We start from the raw sequence: 20,999 nt of genomic DNA, 5'->3' as shown, positions 1-20,999 counted from the left end.
CCACATTCCCCCCCCCCCCCGCCCCCAACTTTTCCTTCGAAAATTAAGCCACTTACATTGCCAGTAATTGCAGTTCGTGTTGTTAATGAGGCAATAATTGGTAGAATTTTGAGACGTAATAAATTGCTTACCATGATATTGAGGGAAGTAGAATATAAAAAAAAAACACCTCAATGGCAAGGAAATGTGGCTTTTTTTTAAAAATGGGAATGTCACGGTGAATTTTACGACAAACCATTTGCCCACGGCACACACAGCTATTTCTCAGAACAACATTGCAGATATGGCAATTATGAGAAAAATGGCTTGTAATGGAATGCTGTTAATGCACCAACTAAAACTCTGTTCTCAATGAAGGACACCAATCAGAGCCTCGACTCAAAGCGTCGGGGCATGGTGTAAGGGCGCACTCGACGCTTGTGCAACACGGTGAGAAGAGAGACGGGCGAGGCCCCTTCGTCTGCTGGCAAGGGGGACATACGCATGCAGCAATGCAATCGGTTCATCGATTAAAATTTCAGTTCTCCCTCGTTAAAGTATTTACTTTTTCTCCAAGTTCGAGTCGAATCGTACTTTTGCCATTTTGTAATGAGATGAGAAAATTTCCATTCAGAACTCTGCAGAGCCAGCAGCGTACCGTCACCCTGTGTCGGAGAAGAACTCGAGAAAATGTTCTCACAGAACTACTTCAGAAGGCCCCCTAATCCACACGATGGCCACACCTTTCATATACCCTGCAAAGAGTATTTGTTGACTGAATCAAACAGACATTTGTTCAGTCTTAAGTGGAAAACCAAGTATACTCTGACGATAATATTCAGTCATTGGTGACCGAGTGAGACCATCAACTCGATACACTTAAAAATCCGGTTTAATCGGTGGCTGCCCAGATAAAACATCGAATTGTACGCGGAAGAATACATTTGAAATTGATATACATCATAAGCAATCGGTTCGCGTGACCACTGCAACCAATAGAACAGCCTCGTGATGACCTGGTGGGGGGGGGGCAGAAGCAACAGCAGATGGAGGCCAAACCACTAAATCTGCTCACCACCGAGCCGGATGAAAAGTCACCGGTTTGATTCCTGCTAAAGACGGCCACTGATAATAACCTAGATTTAAAAGGCGCCCTTAAGCAATGGATCTCAGAGCGCCATGCATGTAACGGAGGAGTAACCGGGGAGATAGACTAAAGAGGCAAGAACGAGAAAGAACCGAGAGTATTGTGGGCCACAAATTGGAACATCATTTCCATATTTTGTGTTTTAGCACAAATGCCACATTTGTGTGCTTGAGAAAAAAATTGCTTGTATGGGTACCAAGGGCAATTCTGGAAAAAGAGTTTTAGCCTAATTGTATTACCTGTTGTCAATCCACTGCTGATGAAGGCCCCCCCAAGCCGTGTCGGTCATGGGAGGTGAAATGTGAAGCAAAGAAAAATACCATCAGATAAAAAAAAAAATCACCAGCACAAAACAAGAACATTAACTTTATAATTTAAAGCCCTTCCCGCCGTGCTCTTGATCTATTGGTCACGGGATTTGCCAAAGTTCACAACGCCAGTCACAGTTCACCACATTGATCAGTGCGGGTTAGTAATGAGAATGGATACCACAGCACAATATAACCCTTCAAAGATATATATTTTTTTATTTGGAATTCAACGCCACTACAACAAAGACCACCAACAGCCAACGACGGAAACTCACAGCACGCGCTCAGAATTAGCGGAGGCAACAAAAAAAATATGTACACCTAAAAGACATGCACCCACCGTACAAAAACACGCAACGGTACATGGAGATTCGGAGAAGGCACAAACTCCCGAGCATCACGCTACAATTCGAGTGACGCACCGTTTACAACAGCACGAACTTGCGCGGGGGACGACCCGGGCAGCGTTAAGGCATCGTGGGAGTTGGGACCTCGGCAGCGCTCGGCGGACCTCCTCTTGCAACCGACTCGTGCAGCAGTGTTCTCCTCCCATCAACAGCCACCTCCATTACCTCTATTCCACTGTACATCCGAGCCACGCCGGTGTTGCACCACGCAGAGTCAATCCAGCGTGGCCGAAGAGGCACAAGGTTGTTTTTCCACTGCAGAATCTGATCCGTGCCGCTGACGACACGTTGCAATGAATGAACCAATTAACCCGACCCGTATCCCCGGCTTGGCTATGAGCCAAAATTATATATCTGGCAAAGTCAACGTAGCATGGTAAGATTCTGCCTCTGGTTAGGCTCGGCTAAAATTCAGTGGAAAAGCACCTGTGCTTTGCTGGCATGACTCAAATATTCCAGTGGAAAAAGGGTGTTTCAGCAGTCAAGTTTGCCTTTGTGCTAGATCTGAATGATCCATGGGAATAGGCAATTGGATGCACGGCAAGGTAGGCATCCCGTGCAGTCTGCATTTATGTTGTCACCTGCGCACGGGCGTGGCCAATTGAGTTCAGAATTTAGATGTATAATTGTACAAGTGTGTACATTCAGTTGCCTCGATTTAGATTCACGTGGTGTGGCCGACCACGTGTGGAGCAGAAAGCATTCGCGACGAGGGCTCGCGTCTTTCCGGCGATGGAAGACGCATTTTGATCCTAACGCCGTGGGCGAGATGAATTTGCCCTGGCTCTGTCATCTGTTTTAATAGGCACCACTGGTGCACAAATCACGCTGCTCATGAAAACAATGCACAGATGCACGTGACCCTTTTTGCCAGTTTGACTCCATGAATCCCTCCGCTCCCCTCTGCTCAAACCGACCGCCAAGAAGCGGAATACGGGCATCGCTAATTTTACTCTCAGCGACAATCGTCAAGGAGGTGTCATGCCACACTCGCGCAAATTGGCCCGCCGTTTCTCCGCAGCGTCTTCCGCTAATTAAAACGGTTCCGTAGCGCCAGGGGAAGCGACGCACTGCAACCGGGTGACACGAGGGCCCTGTCGTGGAGGGTCCACTAAAGATGAAATCACAAACTGCCTCGGAGGCTCTGTCGAACTGATTCTAGAGCACGGTTGCATGAGGAGAGTTTGGCTCGGCGCTGCGAAGGGCTTCGGTGTTGGAACACCAGGAAACAAAACGTGTGAGACCGTGAGTTTGTCAGCGCAGCGAGCCTGCAAAGCTGCTCGCAGGTAGAGAGCCACAGTCAATATTTTATAAGCTCCCCAACTCGTCCCTTAGCAGCACTTGCTAAATGATGGGACGCAGAGAGAGAGGGGGGGGGGGGGAATTTCAATGCCAACAGCACAATGCTCACTTAACCCCCACATGCACGCACATGTCTGTGTGCGTGTGTGTGCACATGTGTTGCATGTGTGCATGTACCACCTTGCTTGATACAGGTAATGAAGCCATTATCAGTGCAGGGAATTTCGAATTTTCGTCGTTTTAACGAGAATCTCGTTGAAAAATGTTTCTTGAATGATACCAAACGTTGCAGAGGTCGTCACTCGATTAGTTGTTACAGATTCACCTTCCAACAACGAATAATCGCGAGTTCTGATATGCCTGAGCGTGCAAAGTTGAGGCCACACGTTAAACCCCCAGCAGGCAGCTCAGTGCTGGCTTATGCATAGATAACCAACTCCAGCAGCGGTGGCAGACATGGCCAACAAGAATCCCTTTGTACTCCAGTCTTGAGGTTACGAGTTAGAAAAACGTCAACCATTTTTTTTACGTAGCACTATATTTTTAGATTTTTTTTATACTTAACATTTTTTTTGCAAGGCACGCTCTTACACGGTACACTTAAAAAGCCGGGGGGAGGGGGGGGGGTGGAAAGGCACAAAACCACACGACTAAGCAAAAGAGTGAAAGTGAAGACAAGGCGCACCTTATTTAATATGCTGCCATTGAAAAAATTTAAGAAGAAAAAATGCAAGCCCAGGGTAATAATGAGCAGGGTGGCCCTGCCGTTCTGAATTCAGCTATGTAAGTTAATGCTGTACTCACACGCGGAGGGGGGGGGGGGTGCGCGGAAGGGGGAGGTTAAACGGGAACCCGGTACCACCGGGTACATTGTACCATCCGAAACATCGGCTCCGGGTGGGCGACTGTGTCACGGCGAAAGTAGAGGCATTTTTTTTCCATGGGATGCATTTGCGTATTTTCTTGGGGAGACGAGGCCTAAGCATGATTGTTAGTTGCGGTATCGAATGTTCGTCGGGAAAGTGTTTTTTGTAAGAAGTGCATCCCAAGTGGAGAAGACCGACATGTCCAAGAGACCTCCTTATCAAGTTTTAAGCGATTGTCAAACACAGGACATGCTTTCGGAATGTCGCATTAAACTCATGTAACCGTCGGAACTACAGTAACACGATGGTGTGACAGCGTGGCAAGGCTGTACATTGACTCTACATGGTTGGTAAGAGACATCAGTTATTCGATTACATTTCCATCTTAAGTACAAACAATCTAAAAAACAGAAACTGTGTATCCACCCATGTGAACAGATAGGTACTGGTGGTGTATTACACGTGAATATTATTCTATTTAAATGTATCGAGGATAGCTTCACCGAGTCTCAACAATGGTTTTTCGTGAGGGTGCTGCTTGAGAGTTGTGGCCTCTCAATTCCTTTAGCATTTTTTTTTTGATAAAAAGAGGAAACCGGAGGGGTCTGGAGAAAAACCCCAAACACACAATCACGGGATGATGCTCCAACTCGGCACAGATCGGTCCGCAGGCGGTACGATCATCTCTGCCCTGCAGACAGAAGTGTGGTGCGCATGATCTCTCCATAAATGCCCCGCCTCCCAGGCCGCTGGGGTTGTCGGTGAGCTACAGGTGAGGGCACCACCACACCTGACGATGACGGAATGGATCTTGGCGATGTGCAGGAGATTAGGTGAGAACGATTTCCAACAGTTTCTACTTCATTGATGTGTTTTTAAACCTATTTAATTCAACAATCAATTAAGAAATAACTGCCCCCAACCACCCTACCCTGAAAGAAATTAAATATTCTAGCATAAATATTTACGTGGTACGATTTCACCGCTAATTAAGACGAAGAAACACATTTATCCAAACTGAGGTTACGCTCTACACATCACTGGCAGGTTGCATGAAACATCTTGATTTTATTTGCATCCTCAAACTTCTGTTGCTCCCAATGACTCGGGTAAAGAATCACACTTGCATGATTATAATAGGCCACAGACGACTACATCGATGGTGCCTCAATTAAAGAGAACGCCACCTGCATCCCAGTCCCCAAGGGCCCGGGACGCCGCAAAGAGCGCAGGCGAAGAGACGAAGGCAGCTTCGTTTACTGCATTGAGCCTCACGAGGCGAGTCTGGTCCAGCCGGTGATCATGCACAGAAACGACCGGCGATCACCGGCTGATGCGACCCGTCATCGCGAATGCCGCCCGTCTGCGCCGTTTGATTATTTCGAGCGAGCGATTTACGGACGAGCAAAACACCGGGGCCACGGGCAAAAGCTCGAGCGGGATACAAGAGCACCAGTTCAGTAGCATGATGCAGCACGAGGACGCGACGACAATTGAGAGAACGAAATGAAAGCGAGACGGTGTTGTGCAGGACCCACATTGCACTTCTCGTGTAAACCCGAACCGCTCGCTGTGAAATGTTTACGTCCGCTCTCGTACCGAGGCCACCGCCAAGCCCCCGCAGAGTTCCACTTTCCAAATCACCGCCACGCATTGACGCCACTGCCCACTCAAGCAGTCGCGGCCGGGGGCGTGCCGCTAACCAAACACCAATTAACCCGATCGATCCGCCGATTGATTCCAAGAATAAACGTTTCGTCAAGACGTGTGACATGAGCCTCGTGCCCAGTCCCCGGCGGTAGGGAGAGACGGGGATGAGCCGACTGGCAACGCACCAGCAGGCATGGGAAGGGAAGGGAAGGGGTGGTTTTGGTGGTGCCATCTCAGCCGTGGGGGGGTGGGGGCGGCTGGGGCGCGGGGCTCGCTAGGGCGCGGAGTAGCGCTCCTGGTACTCGCAGTGCCAGTGGTTGAAGTTGATGTGGAAGAGAACGATGCTTCCCGTCGCCATGCCCGCAATCACAACCCTGCAACACACGTCCAAAGTGCGTAAGCACCCGTCGATTACACACGCGCACACCCACATAAAACATAAAGTTGCCACATCTCTCCCTCGGGCCGTGTCACTGGCAATCGTCTGTGAGGTCACGTGATGTTTTCCTGAAAGTGCACATCTCTATGTACATGAACAGCCTCTTGTCAATCCACAGGTGGATGAGGGCCTTCTCATGCCATGCAGGTGGTGGGGCTCATTCGAATATACTTCACCACGATGGCCAATGTGGGGGTTTGATGAAGGAAGGAAGCATAGAAGTACAATAACGGATTTGTATGTACTGCCATCTGTTACCCCCACCCTCCCCAACCTGGCCCCGGGATCCATAACGCCTGTTATGCATGGTAGTCACACAACCAAGCACCAACCACCCAGGCTCAACTCTGCCTGGTTTCCACGATCGAGCGCATTCCGTGCAATATGGTTATACATGTGAAATAAAAGCCAGAGATGGAAATACACATTTCCACACTTCGATGAGTAATCTAGATGTGACGACCACTGCCGATTTTAACTAAGCGCCATAGCTTTACCATGCGGTGCTTGTTTTGCGCACTCTGGAGAGGTGATGGTAATGGGGTGAGTGGATGTAAGATTTCAGGATTAGGAGACCCCTACTGCTCTACCAACTACACCGTATCTTGGCAACGCTAGAAATTCACTGAATGTGAATTGTGAAAGCAGGTTTAGTAAAACCATCCTCGGGTAAGAAACCTAAAGGCACAAAAACACGTGGCAAAGGAAAGGCTGTTAACATGGGGGGGGAAAAAAGTCGTTGATTTTGACAACCATTAAATTGCAATTGAAATCGGCGCACACAGAGAGAGCTGCCCTGTTGTGGTTGTTGAGATCTGGACTCGAGCGTCACCCACCTCTGGTCATAGGACAGGCCAAGGGCCCTGACGGACGAGTCGCACATGGGGTAGGTGTAGAGTTTGGCGAGGTCGTAGGCACGCCACACCTCCACCACTCCCTTGTCCCCCCCGGTCAGCACGTACTGCCCATCCGCGCTCAGCACCATGGCCTGGGCATAGAGATCAAGCGTTCGGGTCCGACGCGTCGTATTGAGACGGAAGCGGCATTTCGATGCCATCGGAACCCAGATTGCATTGCGTATTAATCTCACATTGTGTTGCAACATTAACGGGACCCACAGACTCGCACACAAGACCCAAATACAGTACTCACACAGAGACCAATAGACTCGTATGGCTGCCTCCATATAAAATGAATATTCCCACTATCTGTACAGTCTTTAGATGCAGTTGCAACGAGACACTATACGGACCCACAGTGCCCTGCATAGTGAGCAATGATGCGTGCACGTTTCGAGGCCGGAACCGGGCAACGCTCACCCGTGTGGTGTCGCCGGTCGGCGTTCGCGCGGAGAGTCGTCCGTTGACGCTGAAGCTGAGCAGCGTCCCGTCGTCGTAGTAACCGAAGCAGAGCGCGTCCTGGGAGATGGCGAGCAGGAGCGGCGTCGCCGTGGCGCCCGCTCCCTCCAGCGCACGCAGCAGCTCGCCCGCAAGGGTGTGCATGAGGCAGGGGCTCCCTGCTCACGACACGGCAGAGGACGAAGACATCCATCGTCATCACTGTCATCGTCGTCATTGTTATTATCATCGTCGCAGTGCTGTGGCGTGAGCGGGGCAGAGACAGGTTACCGATGGAGCCGCTGATGGCGAGGCCGAGCTCGGTGCTCACGGCGACGCTCGTCACCTCCGTGTCGTGGCCCGTCAGGATGGCGCGGGGGCTGCGCATGTTTCCTGGAAGACACGCAGAGCAGGGCGGCCGAGTGACTCACTCTCTCACCGCAAACGCAGGTCACTCACCGTCACCGCAAACGCAGGTCACTCACCGTCACCGCAAACGCAGGTCACTCACTGTCACCGCAAACGCAGGTCACTCACCATCACCGCAAACGCAGGTCACTCAGTCATCGCAAACGCAGGTCACTCACTCTCTCATCGCAAACGCAGGTCACTCACTGTCATCGCAAACGCAGGTCACTCACTCTCTCACCGCAAACGCAGGTCACTCTCACTGTCATCGCAAACGCAGGTCACTCACCATCACCGCAAACGCAGGTCACTCACTCTCTCACCGCAAACGCAGGTCACTCACCATCACCGCAAACGCAGGTCACTCACTCTCTCACCGCAAACGCAGGTCACTCACCATCACCGCAAACGCAGGTCACTCACTGTCATTGCAAACGCAGGTCACTCACTGTCATAGCAAACGCAGGTCACTCTCTCTCTCACCACAAATGCAGGTCACTCACTCTGTCATCGCAAACACCTGCGCTTCTTTCAAGACGAAGTCGCCATGAATTAACGAGGCTTGTAGCGATTCATCCTAATCGCGGTCTGTCGAACCAACACAGTTTGTGGTGACGATTCGATGCAAGAGTTCATTCTTATTTCCCTTCTTGACGCCATCTCATCTGCACACTTTGTTATCTTTCCAGGTTTGTATCATTTCGTTTGCTCCACTCCAATGCCAAGCAATTTGATAAATTGTCATGATTTGCGATCGTAATACAGGTTGAGAAGCCATTCTTTGTCTTATTTTTACTGTTTTGTATCGTTTCTCACTTTTTTCTATCTCGTCTGCACAGTTCTGTTCACTCAATTAGGATAAATCTAATATATACTGCTTGTATACGGTTTAAATTCTATATTCTTACACAAACCATGTGATGTAACGATTGTGAGTGTAAGAATACATTTCAGTTCATAAAACTACGCATTGTTACATGCCTAGCATTTACTTTGTACGTGGCCTGAGTTCATAATCATCATTAGTCAATCACAAGTGTCAGTATTTGTGCACGGAAGGGGCTGTCATAACAAGGAGACCGCTACCGAGCAATGTGGCATCATCACACTCAAAACAAAAGAAAACAAAAACAATATTTCTGCAAAATAGCAGCCGAGACACCGATTCAAAACTTTACGGCATGAGAATATTGGTCAACTTGACTTATGGAGTCCTAGAAACCAATTCATTGAAGATGTGCGTTAACCTCCATGCAAATTTCATAACTTAACGCCAATGACATTTCAAAGTAATTTGCGGCTAAAACAGAACGGCGCAAGACCCAATGGGCTGTGAGCAAGCTTGACCGATCAAAGCGGGAAAGAATTATGGCGCGGGTTTTTTTTGCACTCGCTCATAAGCCCAAAAAGTCCACACGGGGGCCACAGGGTGATGACAGTGATGCGTAGCAACGGCGCTAAGTTTGTAATCCTAAAAGAAACGGCGTGCAACTCTTCACGAGCGCAAAAATCTCCCCCGCCCCCACCCCCCCCCCCCCCGCTCTTTCTCTCTCCCAGGCCACCCTCTCGGCTGACTTCCCAGTCGTGGAAAAGTGAACTCAGTGTGCAAACAAACAGCGCTGTGCTGGCAGCGCGGCAAGAAAGGAGGAACGCGCGACAACATCTGTAAGAGTTCAGAGGCAATTATGGCAGCCCTTTTTTTTACCACTTTTTTTTTTATACAAACAGTGCTCCTGAATTTAAATTGCAAGCAGGTCCTTTTGCCTTTCTTTAATTCTTTCCTTTTTTTTTTAGCGCTCCGACTTTTTCGGGTCGTCACCGGCGTGTTGTTTGGCGCAGCATCGGGCCAATTTGCCACACCATGTGTCGCCGCACGTGCTTCAGAAGATGCTCCCGGCACGTGGAGCGAAACGTCGGACATCATGCCGAAGGACACGCCGGGTACAAGCCGAGAACACGGCGTACAGTCGTGCGCCACAACTGTGATAACCCACACGGGTAGTGTCTTAATTTTAACCAAAAGATTGCCCGTCAAGTCGTTCAGACTGCTTTCTGTGATTCATGGCACTGAGACTGAACTCTAAACAGGCGCATTACATTTCACAATTTGATGCATTACATTGGATTTTGTTTTTACTGACTAAATCTCTGACATGATATTTGATGTTAGTGTTACATAAAAGTTTAATCAATTTAATGGCTTAAAAAATATACCGTAACGTACGCGCGTGTATATTTATTATCAATGCGGTGCTATTTATCAGCAATGTTAAAAAAAAAACTCCACGATTAATTGGCAGCGAAAGTCATCACATCAGCCAACATCGATCAACGTTGTTTATCAATCTCCTCTCTTTGGCTTTTTTCAAAAATTCCGAATCTCGGCTCTGCGCGAGCAAAACAACACTCGCTTCTCCAGAGCAATTACAGCGGCGGGGGACGTTCGCACCAAAACAGCGCTTCAATCGGTGCGGAGCCATGGAGGCGGCGTGCCGAGAGGTTCTCAGGGTTGTCCAGAGCCGGCGGGGGGGGCGGGGGGGCGCACCCGGCATGGAAGCAATTTTGCCCCTTTCGAGTTCCGAGATCATGTGTCCCGGTCAACGCTTTTTGTTGCATCTCGCAAGCTGATTGCCGCCCCGCTCTAATGATTAGAAAATAAACCGCGAGCCCTCCTCCCTCTCTCTCTCTCTGTGGTGGTGCACGCCGACATGCGGGGCAGCAGATCGCGAAGCGAGAGTGTCCTCCCGTTCCGGCGGGCCACGTTCCCAAGGACATTCCGACTGAGGAGATCTGCACTCGTGTTGAATGAGGTGACCCGTAAGGTAGCCCTTTGCCATGTGTGCGTGTTTTTTTCCCTGCCGCCCCTTCATAAATAATAATAATTCTCGGACATCGCACGCGCTGTCTGCGAATGCTGCTCACGCAACTGATAATGAAGATTTAATGCCCTCAGGACGCGGCAGACATCTGCAAACAATTTCAGCTTCTCTTTCATGCACTTCAATATCCTATCACCGTGAAAAAAAACAAGCCCAACTACAATTTCACTTTCATCCTCATTTCAACAATTAACATGCAAAACCACAGCCAATTTTAAATCGCCAAATTAAAAAAAAACCGTTCACATTAGCCAGTGCTGCAGCCGAGAAGTTGCCTCTCTTTAAACACCGGGTACTTTCCATCCAAATTTGGCAGCTCGCCGGCTTCCAACTCCCGAGCGCGGCCGACGAAACAAACCCGCGCTCCCGTCGGCCCTGAAGCCGGCTGCGCGGGCCACGGCACCTCCGCTGTCGCAGCGGGCAGTAGTGGTGGTGGTGGTGGGGATTACTCACTCACGCCGCGTGGCCTAATGGGCGACACGCACCGCGATAACCATCGCCTGTGTGCACGCGGCCGGCTGAGGGGACCGCGCCAAGGGAAGCCCAGCCTGGGCAGCACTCTCAGCTGCAAGCAATTTGTTTTATAATGAGTAAATCCCAGGAAGTGCCGGAGAATTATGTCTGCCCCCCCCCCCGCCCCCTTCCCACCACCCCCCGCGCTTTTTGGCTGCCAAGGATAGGGCATTTTTTTTTACTTCCTTCGTATTTTTCTTTTGCTCCTTTTGCCTTTTTTTGCACGCACAGATTACATTATTTAATAAAGCCTCTTCGTGTTCGTCTGCCGTGTCGCGGCCCACGTGAGTGGTCTCTCAGAATTTACACAAACTTTGGGCTTGCCGTCTGGCATCTGTCCAGCACCTTCCTTTTTTTTTATGCTAACAAATGATGTATTACCGGAAGAAATGTAAATACAAGAGGAGAGAGAGTTGGGTAGAAAAAACGGACCCTTGGCTTTGTTCTACCATGAAGCATGACATATCAGATGTAAGTCACAGCAGGAAATGTTATTGTATTATTTTTTTCGGTGTAGTTCACATAAAAAACGCGGCTTAAAGCAAACGAACAAGGCTGCGAGCCGGGCGTGCGGCACGCACCATCGGTGCCTGACGGTGTTCTTGGAAATGCTAATATTTTTTTGCCGAAATTGAACTTCCACGCAACTTCTTTTTTGGTTTATTTACAGTTTGTGAAATTTTTAAAACAAACAGGACCCACGGCCGCGGCGGCGCAGGGCAAATTAAATGCCAGATCGCGGTCGTGCGATTTGAGAAATAATAAGTGCGTGAATAAAAGCGGATGAATAATGTTTCAAAGCGCTGTGAAGAATTGCGTGAAAAAACATCAACCCCCCCCCCCTCTCATTCATGAGGAAAGGCAACCGTGAGTAGAAAGACTTTAAAACACTTGTTGTGGACTATAAACAGTGAGGTCAAAACCACAGCGATTAGGAAACTTGAGCCTTGCCCCCGTCCAACCAAAAGAAGGTTTATCACCATAAGGAGAGCCAGGAAGGTCACACGGGGTTCTTACAAAAAAAAGGCTCCGCTATTAAATAATAAGCTTTGTGCTTTACTTAATCACATGCTTTAGAACACGTGTGAGCGCATCATTGTCAACATGTAAAATCAAATTGTTCATGCAATTGAGGCATATTTAGATTCACCTTCAACCAATGCTCGTACTAATTTTGGAGAAAAAATTGGAATACGGCCTGAGTGCAGCATATCAAATAAATATCACGTTATTTAAATTAAGAAAAAAAAACAAGCTTGTGAAAATTCAGCTCTCCAGGCCTTGATTTGCACTAATTTAAATGTTACTTTTCTACGTAGACTGCCATGTTACTTAACACGGTCCTCACAGATCTACACTGGCTGAACCTTCAAAACGCCAGAGTTTCAACTCCTCCGTATCCCTTCAACTGCGTATTGCCGCATTATTATTTTACAAAAATGAATTACAACCACAGTTTGTTTTAAGAGGTTTGTGCGATGGTTGTCAGGATTTCCAGTCTTGGTTGCCACCAGTGTTTAGGTGTGATGAATCCTGATGTGACATTGAGTAAACACAACACTTGACTATGTGTCCTTGGCAAATTAGCGCTAATGAAAATTAAGGTTTGGCCATCCGTTCAAAAATAAAAAAAATAAAAAATAAACCCTCTGTACGCTTTAATTACTCGCTGGCATTTCTGAGATTTTAACCAAAACCAACAAAGGTTTGAATTACTGAGCTTCCTTTCTGAGACACTAAGTAAATTATAACGATCTTCAGATCGAAATCCAAGAAACGCGTGTCCTCAATTTAATTATCGGAGTGCCTGACGGTCACAAAGGCCTCTCCGTACAAACAGGAAACGGAATGGGGCCAGGGCACTCGTAGGAGAGGCGAAGAAAAGCTACGGTACGGCCACTGCATTCACGTGGCGAGTCGAGCGAGTGGGGAAGTTTGGAGCTTGCAAGATCGACGAGACGACGAAGATTCTTCGCTCGCTCCTTTATATAGTCCGCTGGCTAAAACGCTTTCAACTGAAATCAATGGGGGGAAACAAAAACAGCGAAACAATAAAAGAACAGACGCACCACTTACGCTCCAGTTGAAAATTGTTTCGACGGAAACATGAGAGACTTTATCGATGCCTTGTCCTGCACGTGTGTCTGTGTCTTCCGTGTGTGGGGAGGGGTGGCGCAGCATTAAGTGCGCTGCGCTACAAACCTGGCGACCCGAGTATGACACCCGCTCATGGCCACCAACAGCAGTGACGAATATCTGAATCGGTCCTGGGCCTCCTCTAGGTCGATTTAGCCTAAAATGAGTACCTGCTACAATGTGTAAACATCGCCACTGGGGAGACATCGCCACTGGGAAGACAAAGTCGGGTGGGCGGGTGTGCCGGCCTTTCATAGGTGCCCGCTAACAGCACTTGTCCCACCAGTCTGAAAGGCTATATGGGGGATCTTTGTATTTGTGTATGTCTGGTCAATGAACATAGGGTGGAGTTGGAGGCCCCATTGCATGACGGTGCTGCACAGTAAGCCACAACAGGTGAGAATGGCTGAATATGGAGAAACAATATTACCCACTCTGGCGATTTGTAATATCCTAAGATTACATTGTAGAGTCGAAATATTATCCTAGAAGCCTTAAGTTTACGTGTCTTGTAAATCCCATGAGAGCATAGGTAAAACTGCAAAAACTGCAAAATAAATCCACAAAACTGAGGCATGTCTGCATGGTGCTGGATAACAGAGACATTGACTGCCCGAGCTGAAAAACTGTGGCAGCCTGGCAGCAGCAACTGTGCATAATTAGCAGCAGCAGCAGCTCAATTATTAAGGACTCAAAAATACACTTTTAAAAAAGTTAGGAAGGTTTTTGACAGCAGCCTAATTTTGTTGGTTTAAGAAAAGTTACTTTTGTAAATAATTTATTTGAGAGCGCGTTTGAAGATGGCATGCAAAGCTAATTGATGTGGGGACTCCATATTACTAACAGCCATTGAGACCGAACAGAGAAATACAATCCCACAGCTACAGTGAGGGAAAAAAAGTATTTGATCCCCTGCTGATTTTGTACGTTTGCCCACTGACAAAGAAATGATCAGTCTATAATTTTAATGGTAGGTTTATTTGAACAGTGAGAGACAGAATAACAGGAAAATCTAGAAAAACGCATGTAAAAAATGTTATAAATTGATTTGCATTTTAATGAGGGACATAAGTATTTGACCCCTCTGCGAAACATGACTTAGTACTTGGTGGCAAAACCCTTGTTGGCAATCACAGAGGTCAGACGTTTCTTGTTGTTGGCCACCAGGTTTGCACACATCTCAGGAGGGATTTTGTCCCACTCCTCTTTGCAGATCTTCTCCAAGTCATTAAGGTTTCGAGGCTGACGTTTGGCAACTCGAACCTTCAGCTCCCTCCACAGATTTTCTATGGGATTAAGGTCTGGAGACTGGCTAGGCCACTCCAGGACATTAATGTGCTTCTTCTTGAGCCACTCCTTTGTTGCCTTGGCTGTGTGTTTTGGGTCATTGTCATGCTGGAATACCCATCCACGACCCATTTTCAATGCCCTGGCTGAGGGAAGGAGGTTCTCACCCAAGATTTGACGGTACATGGCCCCGTCCATCGTCCCTTTGATGCGGTGAAGTTGTCCTGTCCCCTTAGCAGAAAAACACCCCCAAAGCATAATGTTCCCACCTCCATGTTTGACGGTGGGGATGGTGTTCTTGGGATCATAGGCAGCATTCCTCCTCCAAACACGGCGAGTTGAGTTGATGCCAAAGAGCTCCATTTTGGTCTCATCTGACCACAACACTTTCACCCAGTTGTCCTCTGAATCATTCAGATGTTCATTAGCAAACTTCAGATGGCCATGTATATGTGCTTTCATGAGCAGGGGGACCTTGCGGGCGCTGCAGGATTTCAGTCCTTCACCGCGTAGTGTGTTACCAATTGTTTTCTTGGTGACTATGGTCCCAGCTGCCTTAAGATCATTGACAAGATCCTCCCGTGTAGTTCTGGGCTGATTCCTCACCGTTCTCATGATCATTGCAACTCCACGAGGTGAGATCTTGCATGGAGCCCCAGGCCGAGGGAGATTGACAGTTATTTTGTGTTTCTTCCATTTGCGAATAATCGGACCAACTCTTGTCACCTTCTCACCAAGCTGCTTGGCAATGGTCTTGTAGCCCATTCCAGCCTTGTGTAGGTCTACAATCTTGTCCCTGACATCCTTGGAGAGCTTTTTGGTCTTGGCCACGGTGGAGAGTTTGGAATCTGATTGATTGATTGCTTCTGTGGACAGGTGTCTTTTTTACAGGTAACAAGCTGAGATTAGGAGCACTCCCTTTGAGAGTGTGCTCCTAATCTCAGCTCGTTACCTGTATAAAAGACACCTGGGAGCCAGAAATCTTTCTGATTCAGAGGGGGTCAAATACTTATTTCCCTCATTAAAATGCAGATAAATTAATACAATTTTTGACATGCGTTTTTCCGGATTTTTGTTGTTGTTATTCTGTCTCTCACTGTTCAAATAAACCTACCATTAAAATTATAGACTGATCATTTCTTCGTCAGTGGGCAAATGTACAAAATCAGCAGGGGATCAAATACTTTTTCCCCTCACTGTATAAGTGCTGCTTCTCTCCGATTTTCTTACCTGTGACACTTTATTTCACCAGGTGAAAAAAAAAAACAATCCACAGTCTATCTGTGATATACTTTGCAAAGTCTAAAACCAATATACATAAGAGGCAAACGTTTAATACGTAACGCAAAATGATATTTGGCGTCATGATGCATCATATGATTTAGCATAAATCGAGTACCCATATTTAAAAAAGAGTCATTGCCTTTAAACATCTGGCAGTTTAAGGAAACCTGCCTTCTGATGAGACGTTTAACGTTGAAATGGTCTAGAGATGTTCTTGTGTTGAACCAATGCTCATGAAATTACGAATTTTCATGGAAGGCCATGTACCTGATGGATTTTGTGAAAAATACTTAAAAAATTGTACGTGAAGGGACAGATATGCAGAGGAGGCACATTGCTTAATCTGATATATCAGCAGCTAATCTCTATGTACGTTTGTCCAGAGAGGTCCTCCTAGACTGCTCTATCGATTACATTTAAAAGTGTATCTTACATTTTAATTTAAAGCTTTCGTGACTGCAGGGATTTATATTATTGGCTCTTTCGGTAAAGTCACGTAGAAGGAAAACAATAAAAGAATAAAAATATAAAACAATAAAATTGTCACGACGTTTCGACTGCAACACAAGCAATCATCATCAGGTGTGAAAACCACAGCAAGAAAATTTGAAAAAAGTGGCGGTTATTTTTAACGTTAAAAATAACCAGCACTTTTTTCAAATTGTTTTTTCATCATCAGGTGTGAAAACCACAGCAAGAAAATTTGAAAAAAGTGGCGGTTATTTTTAACGTTAAAAATAACCAGCACTTTTTTCAAATTGTTTTTTTAACGTTAAAAATAACCGCCACTTTTTTCAAATTTTCTTCTGTGGTTTTCACACCTGATGATGATTGCTTGTGTTGCAGTCGAAACGTCATGATAATTTTATTGTTTTATATTTTTATTATTTTATTGTTTCCCTTCTACGTGACTTTACCGAAAGAACCAAGAATATAGCGTATCTTATGTCAATATGATTTCAATGACAATAAAAAATATCTTTTTACCCAACAATTCTGTGTATTATTGGCCCCGGTGCTGCTTATCTGCTCTACCATTTACAGTCAGACTCACTGCATAAAAAACATACAATGGACAGGTGTACACCGTTGGGGAGGCAGTTTCCGCTATACAGTACTACACAAACTGGTGAATGATGAGGATCAGGAGAGTTGGTGAATGGTAACAGGCGAGTATCAGGTGATTGGTGAATGCCTGACGAAGATCAGGTGATTATTACGCGAGCGTTGCATCACCTCTATCCATAGAACCGGTTGCCCGCGCGTGTGTTATTATTATTATTGCGTGTTTCAAAAAAAATATTCCTCAGTCAGATGAAACAGATCCATCCCTAACGAGACCAAGGCCTCGTGAGCGAACGATCGTTCGTAAAAATCACACGAGCAGATTAGGAGGAGTGGAATTCTGACGAGAGATTAAAGCGGCCCGATGCTTAAGTGGCACAGCAATGCTAGTCAGCGCGTCTCCCTTCTGTGCCTGCAGAGACGGCGCAGTGGTGTGGGGAGGGCCCTGGCGATGTGGAGAGATCAGGACGACATCCCGGGCATACGAGGCACCGATTTGTCAGGGCAGTGACGTGCCTGTAATAAAGCGGTACTGCAAGTAGGTTGCCGGCACATTCTCCGTGCACTAAGTCTGGGATCCTCTTGGAAATGTGGGTTTTGTCAATCACTCCAATTTCTTTCCACACTCAAATGCAGTTCACGGGGAATTGGCCAACGGATCCCAAATAGGGCTCTCTTGAAAAGAAGTCGTACGATGCAACGCGGCTCTCTTGGTTGGCGCCAGAGGCTCACAGAGCCAGCCTAAGGCTCGCTTATGATTATTTGGGTCCTGTATTAATGTCAGAAGCTCACAGAGCCAAACAAAGACACCCGGAGGCTTTTTGAGGGTCACCGAGGGTGTCCAAGGCTCAGAGAGACAGCTTTAAACATAATAATATACATGCAATCCATGCAGCGATCTCGGTGCGCCATGCACAGAGTTAGGAAATATAAATACGCCAAGTTCCTCAGTCGACTGGTCATATTTGGGAAGTGTAGGCCAGGCGAAACAGGTGAGTCTGTAGAGAAGAACTAAACACGGGCGAGTGACTTCACCCGTCTAACCACTGGTGCGAGGGTATTCCGTAGTCTTGGCCCAGCGCATGCAGAGGCTCTGAGAGTGGCACGGCCGCGGGGATCGGCCAGGTCGTTCAAGGCTCTCACCGTGCATGGTGCGGTCCCCTAGTGCGAGCTCCCGGCCGCTCCAGCGCCACAGCAGCACCGTTGCGTCCCTCGAGCCGGATGCCACGTAGCAGTCGCCCCCCACGCCCACCTCGGAGCGCGCCAGGCACGTCACCACGTCCCAGTGGCCGAACATGGCCTGCTTCAGCCGGCCTGCGGGAATGGGGGGGGGGGGTCGCGGGATACGGCATGTTATGAGACACCTGTGGAAAAAGAGCTTCATAGCTCATTGGATTTCTCCAGGGTGAATAAACATTCTGATCCTGATTGGTTGGTGACGGGCCTGCCCGAAAACAACCACGCCAGCCGATACACCAGCATCAAAAAGCTGTCTTAGCTTAAATTCAGCATATCAGTTTGCATGTATGAAAGTCAAAAGGTGCAGCCGTGCAATTTCTTGTCAATGCCACTGCTGGAGGAGGCTCCAAGTAGATCTAGAGAACACTTCTAGAGGGCATTTGACCTCTTCCATGCAAGCCAGACGTCTTGGCAGAAGTGCGAGTACTCACACTTCACTCCACCACACAAACAGCTGAATATTATTATTATTATAGCATGACTGGATAATGACCTTCCCTTTTGGCAGAGAAACAGTTGCGGTCTGAAGCCAATATCATCAGGTCAACATAAATGCTGCTCTTCATCAAATCCACAGTCCGTGCATTGGTTGGGCGACAGACAGATGATATGCAGATTAGTACGAACTGTGTGAGAAGGACACGGCGGATTTGAATTACACGGATGCTCGAGATAAACGATCTTGGCGAGACACGAGGGTGAGAGTGCTCGGAATCGCTCGGTGGATTGCATAACGTGCATTGATCGCAGCGATTAGGTACATTACACAATTACACATTGTACACAGACTCAACGGATTAAGAGAGATGAAGGGATGTAGGGAATGATGAATACCTCTTCAAGATAGACAGGGGCAGAGGTACTTACAGATTGGTGTACGTGTGTGAATGGATACTCGTACAGAGGGGGTTTACCCAGCCGGAACAAGACATACAGCAGATGTAGATAGCCATACGAAGACAGATGTACATCGTACAGCCGTGCAGACTGTTGGGGCAATTGCTGTTCGCAAACACTTTTCTCAGCCACACATACGTAGGCAGACCAACATCCTGAATATAGAGAGAGAGAGACAAGATATATACACTAACAAATAAAGACGTGTACATGTGTACTATGTTACGTGCAAACTGACATGTACGCATAAAAAGACATGCATAAATTAACCTCTACATAGACAGCCACACGACTGGCAGACTTACATGGCCACAGGCAGCTATATTTAGACGTGGACAGACATTGCGCATGCAAAAATTGGTCCTCCAGCACTTCCATATATCGTCACGATTTGGGGTCATAAATAAGTGTTCTCATTTTTACCATCTCGTTGACATTGTTTCTCATGGTTTAACTCTCATTTGTATAGTTTTATTAACTCCGTCAGCCTAAATGTAACTTTGGCGTATCGTATGCATATTTTTTTCAGAAACCACAAACACTTATTTCTCACACGCAAGATCTGATGGGTGTACCATGAGCATAAGGATACATTTTTTATCGATTAACTGATGCATCATGACAAACCTTAAATAACTCACACAGACTGTTGGGGCAGATGCTGTCGGTGAGCAACACGTATGAAGTCTGGCACAATGCACGATCAAGGTGGGGTGGCCAGCACCATGCCCGACCGCTTTTAGGCTGTAGCTGTACCAGTGACTTGGATTTGATTCCCAACCACGGCTAACATCAGTGACGAGCGATATTTGAACCGGCCCTATAAGTAGACTCAGCCATAAAAGAGTACCTGGCCTGAGTGTGTAAAAATATCGGCACTGGAAAGACAAAAGCTATACTTAGCAAGACAAAGATCCCCCGTATAGCCTTAAGAGACTGTTGGGGCAAGTGCTGTTAACGAGCTATTCCTAGCAGACAAATAAGGAACAGACACCGCTGGACCTGTACGTACACACAGACAGAGAGGCTGATAGATGGACAAACAATCTGGCCTTTCCAACGCGCGTCTCTCAACGAGCGTTACCGGTGTCCGTGGAATAGACGCGGAAGCTCTTGTCCCAGAACCCGCCGAGCATGACGAAGCGATTGTCGGCCGTCACGGTGAAGGTGTTGACGCACGTGGGCACGCTGTGGTCCACGGGGTCCATGATCTGCCGCCGGTGCAGGCCCATGTTCGCCACTGCGGGACGAGCGCAGAGCGTGGCCCTCTTTAAATCGACGCACGGCTACAGCTAGGAGATTATCGTCCGACCAGAAGATTCGTCGGGATGATAAGAGTCATCGGGCTAGGAGAATCATCCGGCTGGAGAGTCGTAAGGCTAGTGCAGGAGTCGGCAAATCAAATAACAATAAGAGCCTTTTTTTTCGAATTCGGTAAAATATTCAATATTTCAAGAGCCGCAATGCGATGTGAATGACATCACGAAGCAGTCTTTAAAGACCCACCGCATGCGGCTCCGAAGCCGCAGGTTGCCGACACCTGGGCTAATAGAATCATCCAGGTAGGAGAGAGTAATCGGGTTAGGAGAATCGTCGTGCTCGAAAAATCGTAAAAGTGTTTCCTCTCTGGCTATTTTAAAATTTAAAGCAGTGGATGTCGCGATACACCATGAACCTAGCGAACCTACGTTTAATTCCTGGCCGCCACAGCTAACATCAGTGGTGAATACTGCGCAGCGGTGGTGAAGTATGGTCAAACAACCCCCATGCTTGACAAAGAATGGGAAAGGGCCTTTACCAAACAGTGGATTACGTCTTGATTTAAAGCTTTCGTGACTGCAGGGATTCATATT

At 47.5% G+C, this 20,999-nt stretch overlaps 1 protein-coding gene and 1 long non-coding RNA gene across 7 annotated transcripts in view; one reads left to right on the top strand and one right to left on the bottom strand.

Annotated features, from left to right (window-relative positions):
• Positions 1–1,627: 1,627 nt before the first annotated feature.
• The window catches only part of NBEA (neurobeachin), a 288,718-nt gene continuing 269,346 nt past the window's right edge, over positions 1,628–20,999 (bottom strand). For all 6 annotated transcript variants that reach the window (XM_076067457.1, XM_076067460.1, XM_076067458.1 and 3 more), the window contains 6 exons: positions 20,231–20,386; positions 18,154–18,324; positions 7,730–7,831; positions 7,421–7,617; positions 6,938–7,089; positions 1,628–6,036 (listed from right to left, as the gene is read on the bottom strand). In XM_076067457.1, the coding sequence (XP_075923572.1) occupies positions 5,937–6,036; positions 6,938–7,089; positions 7,421–7,617; positions 7,730–7,831; positions 18,154–18,324; positions 20,231–20,386 (878 nt within the window). In that variant the 3' untranslated portion in view covers positions 1,628–5,936. The remainder of the gene's footprint in view (positions 6,037–6,937; positions 7,090–7,420; positions 7,618–7,729; positions 7,832–18,153; positions 18,325–20,230; positions 20,387–20,999) is intronic.
• LOC142924744 (uncharacterized) lies at positions 7,801–9,839 on the top strand. The gene is made up of 3 exons (XR_012941822.1): positions 7,801–7,888; positions 9,404–9,511; positions 9,641–9,839. It is a non-coding gene; the product is annotated as an uncharacterized LOC142924744 (long non-coding RNA).

This window comes from Petromyzon marinus, chromosome 16 (assembly GCF_048934315.1).
Source record: "Petromyzon marinus isolate PM22_M1 ecotype Great Lakes invasive population chromosome 16, UKy_Petmar_22M1.pri1.0, whole genome shotgun sequence".
NCBI lineage: Eukaryota > Metazoa > Chordata > Hyperoartia > Petromyzontiformes > Petromyzontidae > Petromyzon > Petromyzon marinus.
Note: the sequence above shows the minus strand (reverse complement) of the source record. Positions and strands in the feature narration are given on the sequence as shown.